The 10,914-nt window shown below is 37.9% G+C and overlaps 1 protein-coding gene and 1 long non-coding RNA gene across 2 annotated transcripts; one reads left to right on the plus strand and one right to left on the minus strand.

Moving 5' to 3' along the window:
* Positions 1 to 2,658: 2,658 nt before the first annotated feature.
* LOC139933613 (cell adhesion molecule CEACAM20-like) lies at positions 2,659 to 10,619 on the plus strand. The gene is made up of 5 exons (XM_071927744.2): positions 2,659 to 2,823; positions 7,660 to 7,938; positions 8,212 to 8,553; positions 9,140 to 9,394; positions 9,804 to 10,619. Exons 1-5 carry the CDS (start codon positions 2,757 to 2,759, stop codon positions 9,980 to 9,982), a joined length of 1,122 nt encoding a protein of 373 aa, XP_071783845.2. The 5' UTR covers positions 2,659 to 2,756; the 3' UTR covers positions 9,983 to 10,619.
* On the minus strand, positions 4,717 to 7,067 carry LOC144538529 (uncharacterized). Its single transcript, XR_013504323.1, has 2 exons — positions 6,785 to 7,067; positions 4,717 to 5,030 (listed from the first exon to the last, which is right to left on the minus strand). It is a non-coding gene; the product is annotated as an uncharacterized LOC144538529 (long non-coding RNA).
* Positions 10,620 to 10,914: the final 295 nt, after the last annotated feature.

A 10,914-nucleotide genomic window follows, 5' to 3' on the forward strand; every position in this document is an offset into this window, starting at 1 on the left:
CCTCAATACCACTAACACCCCTCCTATATCCTCTTTCTGGGCCTCATTCATCACCCACAAGGGTCAACTTCACAGTAAGCGTTTCTCATCTAGATTTACTTCTACTTCTGTTTTCTTGGCAGAGCTGACGTAGATAGATGAGAAATGTAATTCTAAACGAATGAGCTGGATGCATTTCACCAACCTTTTATGGCTAAATGTGGGGGTTGATGTGGTGTGGATATTAAACTAAAGTGTGCAAAGTCATTGCTGATTGTGATTTTTAACTAGAAACATGCCTCTTGCTGGTGTACACACCATTTGATACAGTGGATATCAAAAGTCTACACCCCTTTTCAAATTTTCTGTTTTTTTTTTCATTGCCTTGAGACGTGAAAGGAAAATCCATTAAATCCAACTTGTCACTTTCATCTGACTGTAGTAACCAACAAAATCAAGGTAAAAACAAAAGGCAGCTAATTTCTGACAGTGTATTAAAAATGTAAAGGTAAAACACCTGAGCATAAAGTAAATGGGTCAAGAGAGGCTTTATACTCAAGCTAATCATTTGTGAACTTTACCACGTGATTTCAGGTTCAGCGTATCGCGTCATTTTAAGTCTGCATTGGGGAGGAAGTGGACTCAAATATCTCTAGTCATCCTCAGTTACCCTGTCTTTGTTTATCTTGTGCTTCAAACTGGCAGGAAGCAGCTCACAGTCTCCTGTGAACACTTCAGAGTCAAATCATAATCATTACTGTCACCTAACAATGGTCTCTGGGATAAACACCTGACCACACCACCTTGGGGATATTCGCCTAAAGAATTAGTTTTACATTCAAGGATAACACAAGTTCCGTAAGAATGAGCTGACACCAGGTTCCAAATACAAAAATGTTTTCTTTTTTGGTAAATATTTAGAAAGAACTGACATAGACCATAGACAGACAAGACAGAGTATGACCTACTTTTGAATGGAGACCTCTTAAGGTGGAACAACCTATTAAGGTGGGCCAGTTCGCACATGTTCCTCTGTATATAGAAATAATGCAGATTAAATATAACTTTGATGAGAACTGAAGTAAATGCGTGAGGTTAACAGGGGGGTTTGAATCCGCTTCATATCCCCTCCCATTTGTCTCGACACTTTCTGCTCTGATGTTGAATGGAAAAAAAATGTTAAATGGCAGTTAATGATTATAGAGTGGTTAACTGGTTTTATTTAACTGGAGGTCAATGAAGAACAAAGTATCACAGATAGCCAGGCAAAATTTAATTTGCCTCTTAAGGGGAAGAGGAGATAAAATAGTTCAGATAGACAAATGACATTCAACACTTAAAGCAATAACAGACAGAGCAGCAGAATTGTGTGTGTGTGTGTGTGTGTGTGTGTGTGTGTGTGTGTGTGTGTGTGTACAATATGTCTAAGCTTCATATGCTCAGCTTACACTTTCTGATGTATAATGGCTCTTGGTACATCTAATTGATGTCAGCACAGCTTCATTTTGTGGCAAGGTAATTGACTGGTTCAGATGGTATGTTCAGTAGTTCAGATGGTACATAGTTAATCAGTGACATAAATCCCACAGTTTCCCTAATGGGCTATGAGGTTGGTCGGAGACAGACTCTACATGGCACCTCCATCCAACCCAGCTGTGAGGCTCTGCTGTTCTTTTCTAAACACTCCCACCAGCTGTCATTTGAGTATGTGGAAATATCTACAGCATGGCCTTTCTGATATGGAGTCCTCCCTTCCTCTGGTTAAGTGGGGGAAGGGAGCCAGGAACACTGAAGTAAAATCAGAGGTAGAAAGAATATAAGGAAAATGCTGCGGTTTATGCATCTGGGAAGAATAAATGAGAGTAAATGATAAGAAAGCTTAAGAATGAATGCAGAGGATGAGACAAGGGAGTGAGCAGGGAAGAAACAGGGAGTGTGAGGAGAGAGGAGAACGGGAGTAACGAGTCAAGATGGAGGTCTGCTGTCTGATTGATACGTATGAGCTTTTCTTGTTCAAGCCTTTCCAGTAGGCATGGGAGGCCTTCCAGGAAACAGAGCGATAAAGATCCCCGGGAAGCTCAGGAATGTTTGTTCCCAGTCATGCGCTCAGTCCTGCTTCCTATCCACCGGTTCAACTTCCTTACTTTCTCCACCAACAGCACCAAACACTCAGCTGTGTTGCTGGTGTGTGTGCTACCTATACAGATGTATGTGTACACGTTACATGTTTAATGCGTGCGTGCTTTACGTCTGTCTGTATGTCTCTCTCTCTCTCTCTCTCTCTCTCGCTCTCTCTCTCTCTCTCTCTTTCTCTCTCTCTCTCTCTCCTGGCTTTTTGTCACACTGAATGACTTTCCTGGGGTGTTCCCCTCCTCTCTCATAGTACCAACAGGCTCAAAGTTAATACACTGTGTTTATGTGTCAGGCACCTTGGTCTGACAATACAGATATTTATTGAAATTCCCAAGAGCCTTGCTTACTAGGCTAGTGGTTCTAAAAGTGGGGTGTGGGACACCTAGGGGTGCTTGAGGAGGGTTCAGAGTTTCCCCCAGCAAACTGACAAGTTTAATTCACTGTTATTACATATGAAGATAGAGCAATGAGAGAATGACAGGAATTCCCCTCTACCCACCGCCCAACCCCCTTACCTTCAACTGACCGCTGTAGCTGAAGGTTTGTGTGTTTGTCTTCTCTATACTTTCACTTTCTCCTATGTGTTCAACGATTACAATCATAGGCGAATCATATTGGCTCTACAGCGCTAAGAACTGGAAATAATGTTTTTTAAACTTTTTGTTGTCTCTTTGTTGACGTTTCTGCGCATCCTCCATGTATCTGGTTGTGGTAAGTTAAAAGCAGCGGACTTATCGTTTAACTTTCTTCCCATTATGTGATTTTATGGTGCCTTGTTAAGCATTTTGTAAACTCTCCTTTCAGATAGGCTAAATGCTAGCTAAATAAAGTAATTGTTTTTATTTTAAGTTATTCAACGGATTAATTCAATATTTTGTTAGTTTTTAAAGAGTTTTTAAATGTTTTTTTCAGCGCAGTTTCACTCACTCCAATCATACATAACCCCCTCCACCTAGAAAGCACTAGCGCACCTGGATTATGTTGGATGCTGTGAAGTGAGGGGCAGCTTTTTCAAATCATTCACCCACAGCTGGTCACGTCCAACAGGCAATTCTAAACCCCGCACTAGTAGGTTTAATGTATATAGATGTAAACCTATTCACTTAAAAATACCACATTCAGCCCTATATCTCACAAAAGATTTGTGCTATTGAACTTACTGAAGACCCGGTCAGACCCCGGTATTAGCCTAAATAAGGTAACTTTATTGAATCGATGAATGATTGATTGTCAGAGATGGGCAAATGAAAGATAACTATATAGAGAACAATTATTGTACAATATATGAATGAAAAGTAGGTGGAAAAGTGTGGACAAGTACAATGTATGAATGAGAAGTAGGTGGAAAAGTTTGGATTACAGGTGTAGAAAATAACAGCTGTAGCAGCACGCCTTCAGTGTTTCAAAATGTGCAACTACTGGGTAAAGTCCATGCAAAAAGCAATGAGTCTGACGCGAATAAATCTCGACATCTAACAAGATTCATCAATTGGCAATCATTTTCTCTCGGTCAAAAAACTGTGTTGCTCCGTGGATTTTCTCACTACAATTGAGTCTAATGACGGTGACATTAATGTAAAGGAGCATTTCAACTACTTAGAATCTATTAAGCTATAGGCCTACATAAGAAACTATAGGAAATCTAATGTTCTATAATAATCAACAAATATGACTATAGTACAAATTAACTATTCAATATCACTAGTATTTCAATTAACATTATTAGCTATCAACATTATTTCAAATATACAAATTACAAATATATCAAAATATCTTTTCCCCTAGAATGGCTCTTACAACAGCAGTGGTGGTTAATTTAAAAAAAAGTATAGTAGCTATGTATGATATATACCAAAAAAGTATAGTATGTATGATATATACCAAAAATATGAAATATATGCAGTATGAAATAAGTGGAATATATATTTGCAATATATAATAAATTTGAAACATATGAGATAAGAAAACAGATAGGCTATGTGTATTTACAGCATATATACATGATGTGCTAATATGCACCATCATATTCATAATAACAGGTCTATAGACGGCCATACATACAGTATGTACAGAGAGTGTCTAGGCATGTAGACATAGGTTGTAAAAGATTATTCACCTTATCAGTGTATTGAAATTACAGATGTTGAAAACATCTGCATTGCCAGCTGTACAGAAAAAGTGACAATGTGCAAAGCATGTGTGCATTATTGTCTGTTCTCAGTATCGCTATCGTTATCAGAACATATTTATGGATAGTGGTAGTATACATACAGAAACTGTCCTGAGATCAGTGTTGGGCAAATTACTGAAAATTAGTAATTAGTTACAGTTACTAGTTACTTCTCTCAAAAAGTAATTGAATTACTTTACCAATTACTGCATAATAAAAGTAATTAGTTACTAACCCTAACCCTAACCCTAGGGAAAGTAACCTTTGCGTTACTTTTAAATGTCTGCTTCAATTCTCTTATTACACATAGCTATATTATTTTAGTGTTGCTGTGGCACAGTGTGGGACAAGACAATTGTCAAATTGTATCTATCATTTTACCCATTATCACTATGATGAAAAGTAAGTAGTGGAACAATAAAACACAATAGATATGTTTTGATAGGCGTATTTATTGTAGCCTCGACAGGCCTTCAAATCAAGCATTAGTACACTGTGTGGGCTAAGTTACCGGACCGGTAGCAGTGTTGCCAACTCTTTTCCAAAAAAAGTAACTATTGGCTGCTCAGAAAGTAGCTAGAAGTCGCCAGATGATGTCATACGATAATTTGCATATCAATATATAATGCTGCACTTGTTATGCACGCCGCGGCGTAGCCCGTTTTAATGTTAAGTGCTGACTCCGCCCACTCGGGCCAGTTTCGGCGTACGCCGGTAACAATTACAAGTGGACCCTATCCTACAGTCCCTGCTCTCAGCGGAGGGAGGGGGCTACTATGGCAAGCCGTTCTAACATTTAATCGAACCACACTCCTATCTGTAATGACATTTTAGATATCCATAATAGCATTTCTCCTATAGTCAAAATTGTATTCTCACTAGTCAGAATGTTAATTAAAGATATCCACAGGATATCTGGATATGTATTGCAGATAGCTGTAATTCAATTCTTCCTAGTCAAAAAGAACATTTCAGATATCCACAGTGACATTCTTCCTATCCACAATTGACATTTCAGATATCCACAACGTCATTCTTCCTAGGACAAATGACGTCACTTTTGCCATTCATGTGTATTGGGCTTTCAATTTCAGATATCCACAATTACATTTTTGATATCCAGAATGAACATTCTGGATATCTGCAATAGAATTCTTACTAGGAAAAACTCCCATTTCAGATATCTACAATCCAATTGTTACTAGTCATAATTTTAATTTCAGATATCCAAAATGAAAAACCATTCCAGATATCCATAATGTAATTTTGAATATCCAAAATACATTGTGACTAGTAAAAATGTCATTACGGATATCCACAATTGGCATTATGACTAGTAAAAATGCAATTTCAGATATCTACAATTAGAATTATGACTAGAAACAATGTAATTGCAGATATCCACAAATGCATTGTGGATATCTGTTGACTGGTAGATAGGAATGGTTTTTCATTTTGGATATCTGAAATTAAAATTATTACTAGTAACAATTGGATTGTAGATATCTGAAATTGGAGTTTTTCCTAGTAAGAATTCTATTCAAAAATGTAATCGTGGATATCTGAAATTGAAAGCCCAATACACATGAATGGCAAAAGTGACGTCATTTGTCCTAGGAAAAATGATGTTGTGGATATCTGAAATGACAACTGTGGATAGGAAGAATGTCATTGTGGATATCTGAAATGTTCTTTTTGACTAGGAAGAATTGAATTACAGCTATCTGCAATACATATCCAGTCTAGCTAAATGTTAAAACGGCCACTTATATTTTTTAAGGATTTTTAGATATCTTAAATTGAATTTTGATTAGGAGAAAGTTTTAGATATCTTGACATACAATTTCTACTAGTAAGAATGTCATTGCAGATATCTCTAATTGCCATTCTGACTAATAAGAATATAATTTTGACTAGGAGAAATGCTATTATGGATATCTAAAATATAATTGTGGATAGTCAATGAACCCTTTTTATGTTAAAACGGCGTCCTACCCGTCAACAGATATCCACAATACATTTGTGGATATCTGCAATTGCATTGTTTCTAGTCATAATTCTAATTGTAGATATCTGAAATTGCATTTTTACTAGTCATAATGCCAATTGTGGATATCCATAATGACATTTTTACTAGTCACAATGTATTTTGGATATTCAAAATTACATTATGGATATCTGGAATGGTTTTTCATTTTGGATATCTGAAATTAAAATTATGACTAGTAACAATTGGATTGTAGATTTCTGAAATGGGAGTTTTTCCTAGTAAGAATTCTATTGTGGATATCTGAAATTGAAAGCCCAATACACCTGAATGGCAAAAGTGACGTCATTTGTCCTAGGTAGAATGACGTTGTGGATATCTGAAATGACAATTGTGGATAGGAATTGTGGATATCTGAAATGTTCTTTTTGACTAGGAAGAATTGAATTACAGATATCTGCAATATATATCCAGTCTAGCTATTAAATGTTAAAACGGCTTGCCATAGGCTACACTGTGTGTGGGAAGCGCTGTGATCATCAGACCTCTCTGGGTTAGACAAGCAAGTAGAGAAAACCGGCATGAGCCATACCAATTTATTGCCAAATGCTTTGGGATTCAACACATTAACATTGCTTCCCATGGTCAGAAAAAGTCGCCAGATTTGTCGCTAGTCGCTTTTGAGAAATAAAGTCGCCAGGGAGGTTGGTAGTCTTTTGATTCACTTGCGCCACTGTAAAGTCGGATGATCATAAACCGGATAATCCAGTAACGAGTAAGGAGCCCATTTAAATTTCAGTAATTGTAATTGCGCTATTTAATTTGAAAAAGTAATTAGTTACATTACTAGTTACTGCCAAAAGTTACTTTGTCTATCATAGAAATTAGCTGTTCAAGTTTTACAGTGACTTTATATATTTTGGAAATCTCACTTTTTCGTGATTAAAAAGTGTGATTGCCACGTGAAAGTAGCCCATTTAAGTCTTCAGAGAAAAAATACTGTCTATATGTTAAAAAAAGGCAAAAACCAAAATCTACAAAATATATGTAAGTACACAAATATGTACACGCACAAAAGCAGGACAATTGCTTATTTCAGTTGTATATGAGAATACTACCCATATCACGTTGCCTGGCAACATAATAAGGCAGTGAGTAAGGAGAGATTGACCATTCTTGGCAGAAAGCCAAATAAAAACAAAACTAAACAAAGAAAAAAAGAAAAAAATGTGTGATAGGGTGGGCACTGGGCAGAATGAGTGATATAACTGGTTATTAAAAGCATTAACATTTGTATGTGCTTACACAATGTGTCTAATGGATAATTTTACATCTATCCACAATGTAAAATCTAACTCATTGTCTTCTGTCTCTAATCTCCACTTCACAGATTTTAAATGTACAGACAAACCGGTATTCAACCCATCCAGACTGGTAGTGAGGCACGGTGACCCAGCCTCTGTCATTTGCACTGTATGTGAGCATGCTTGCAAACCAATTACGCATGACAGCGTAATTGGTTTGGAAGTGTCTGTGGGAGAGACTACGACAAATGGAACAAAGATATCGTGGAAGGTTGACAATATAACCGAATGGAAGTCGGCTCCCAAGTGCTATTATTCTCTTACAAATGATCACTGTTGCAGCAGTCTGGCCTTAACTATATACCGTAAGTGACCTTACTGTTGAACACAATGCTGCAACTACTCAACACTTCTATGGTGTATGTAATTAGAATGTCTTGTATGATACAGCATGTTGGGCAGATTAAGGTAGATTCAATCAATCAATTCAATCTTAGTTTTTGGTATAATATATAGTTAAAGACATTTAGGCTCAGTCATAATATATCATTTGCTATTTACACAGCCTTTAACTTGTTTTGTGTGTGTGTGTGTGTGTGTGTGTGTGTGTTTGTCTGTCTCCCTCCCCATCTCCCCAGAGCCTCCAGACAGTGTGTCCATCAGCTATGTAAATCACTCTGGGCCAGTGCTTGAGGGTCATCAGTACACTCTGCAGTGTATCGTCCAGGACGTCGCTCCTGTTGAGAGCCTCGCTGTGACTTTCTACAGAGGACAGGCAGCGCTCGGCCCTCCACAGTCCAAGAATAACACAGAGAAGACACCGGTGACCGAGATCTTCACTCTGAACATCAACCCCAGTAGAGAACATGATGGACTCCAGTACTGGTGTGAAGCCAAGCTGGACCTGGGACCTGAGGGACCACAGGGACCTGAAGGACCTCATGTGGTGAAGTCGAACAACCTCACCGCCTCGGTCCACTGTGAGTCTGACGATAAAACCAACACACCTTGACCCTTTCCAAACAATGTATTGAGCCAGGTGCCAAAATCTTGCTGTCATATGACTATCAAAAGAAGCACTCTCAAGTTCCAGTTCAATACTTTCATCTCAACGCGGTTGATTGCGATTTGTTGTGGCAAGCTCACTTAAAACAGACAGAAAGACAGGGACAAAGAATGGTTAAAAAATGAACCACAAGACGTAAAACACTTAAAACACATAGAACACAAGGTAAGACATAAGATAGAAGCAATAAAATACCAGAAAACAAAATAAAATACCCCAAATAAAATACCATATACTAAGACATACTGTATATATTACGGGGATAAAAACGGTATTAAATGTCTCACAGTCTTTCGAGAATGTGGTGGAACAGCTGATCACTGGTCATATTATCGATCTCTTTTACAGTGTATACACAAATAATGGACCATTTGTTTATTCTTCATTTTTCCTTGCGCTGTTGTTTGCATTTTTCACTTCTCCTTGCTGTAGTAACAGATCTTCTATTTCTCTTTTTCCCATGCTCCCCTCCTCCCCAACACACACATACACACACTCAGATCTGGCTCACGAAAACCAGGCAGCATCTCTATATCTGATCAGCATCACAGCAGGAGACACTCTACAACTGAACTGCTCAGCGATGGGTAACCCCAGCCCCTCCTACAGCTGGACACTCCCCAAGGCTCCTTCCCCCTCCAGTGCGAGCGTTCTCACTATCGACTCCGTAGATTTTGACCATGAAGGGCAGTACATCTGTGTTGCCAGCAACAACCTGGGAAATATCACAGTGATGTTTAACGTGGATGTCCAAGGTCAGTTCCACCTGCTGTCCCACCGGTGATGTTATTGACTGTAAAGTGAATCACTAAAGAGCAACAACAAACATCACTTGCTTGCAGCAGTTGAGAATTGATTCCATATAATTCCGGCAACTTAAAGCAATATTCCACTTAGTTTTAACACCGCCATGAAAACCAGAATATAAACTACTCACCAAGATCGGATGCAGTTGGCAGGAGTTTGTAGCGTTTGGATTTTTACTTCCCATTCATTTGAATGAGGCCACCTCAAGTGCCGAATAACCCCCATGTTAAAACTAAGCGGAATATTGCTTTAAGGAAGGAAGTTCACTGAGTCTTGTGACTTTTTGGGATTGGTGTGACTTCTAATTTTGTCTGTTCCTTCTTTCTTTACCAACACCCCTCACCTGACTCGCTGTAGTCGACCTCCTGCCCATTATTGCAGGCCTGGCGGCAGCGGCTGTGGCTGTTATCATGGGCATCTCCTGCTTTGTCTACACCTCCCACTACAGACACACCCGAACGGGACACTACAGACTGAAGGACGTCTTCCGTTTACGCAGGAGCACCCACGTGGCAGTGCCCAACGGAGTCGACTAATATACACAGTCTGTAGAGCGGAATGTAGAGATGTGGCTGGATTACCTATGTATGCGTTTGTAGTGTGTATGTGTGTGTGTGTTTTGTACAGAAATATGAGCCTGTAGGCCCATACAAGATGGTTGGCACACTGGAATCTAAATCAGGAAATATCAGCTTTGTTCAAGTGGTTTACATTTCTAATTTTAAATATAACCTTTAAATGTATGAGAAACTGTTATTCCTTGGTATTGCCAGATTCAACTGCTCGACTTTCCTGTTTTTTCAAAATCGTTACTTTCACTTTCACTGGAATATATGGCAATTGTGTATATATGTCAAATGTTTCAAATTCAACTTTAATGCCATGATTTATATAATAGTATAGTATAGTATAGTATAGTATAGTATAGTGTAGTATAGTATAGTGTAGTGTAGTGTGGTGTAGTGTAGTATAGTATAGAAAAGTATAGTATACTATAGTTTAGTATAGTGTAGTGTAGTATAGTATAATATAGTATAGTGTAGTATAGTATAGTATAGTATAGTATAGTATAGTATATCACAGTATAGTAGAGTAGCGTAAGTGTTGTAAAATGGAATTTGCCTGTAATGTTTGCCTTTCATAATAAAATAAAGACACTGGGGTTCACATACAGTATATTTGTCAAAAATTCACAGGTTATAAATGGTGACATTCTATAAATATAAGATGCAAGACTTTCTCTCTTTTTGGGTGATTTTTACGTTTTTTTATTTCAATTTTAATTAATTGCAATGCAGTTGAGCATGAAAACAGTAGACCCTGTTGATGAAGCAAGACAGGCTAATTGGTAAGCTATCAACAGTAATTCATGCACAAGGGGCTTGAAAATATTAACTATATGAATTCATTAATAGATTCAAAACACTAAATCATTTAACAGCTTTTTTTTTTCTAAACACTATCTTTC

This window comes from Centroberyx gerrardi, chromosome 3, assembly GCF_048128805.1.
Source record: "Centroberyx gerrardi isolate f3 chromosome 3, fCenGer3.hap1.cur.20231027, whole genome shotgun sequence".
In the NCBI taxonomy this organism is placed as follows: Eukaryota; Metazoa; Chordata; class Actinopteri; order Beryciformes; family Berycidae; genus Centroberyx; species Centroberyx gerrardi.

Coding starts and splice junctions, on each gene's coding strand:
- LOC139933613 (XM_071927744.2), top strand. CDS start 2,757: ATGTTTTTTAAACTTTTTGTTGTCTCTTTGTTGACGTTTCTGCGCATC. Junction 7,939..8,211: donor TCTGGCCTTAACTATATACC/GTAAGTGACCTT, acceptor CCATCTCCCCAG/AGCCTCCAGACAGTGTGTCC. Junction 8,554..9,139: donor CCTCACCGCCTCGGTCCACT/GTGAGTCTGACG, acceptor ACACACACTCAG/ATCTGGCTCACGAAAACCAG.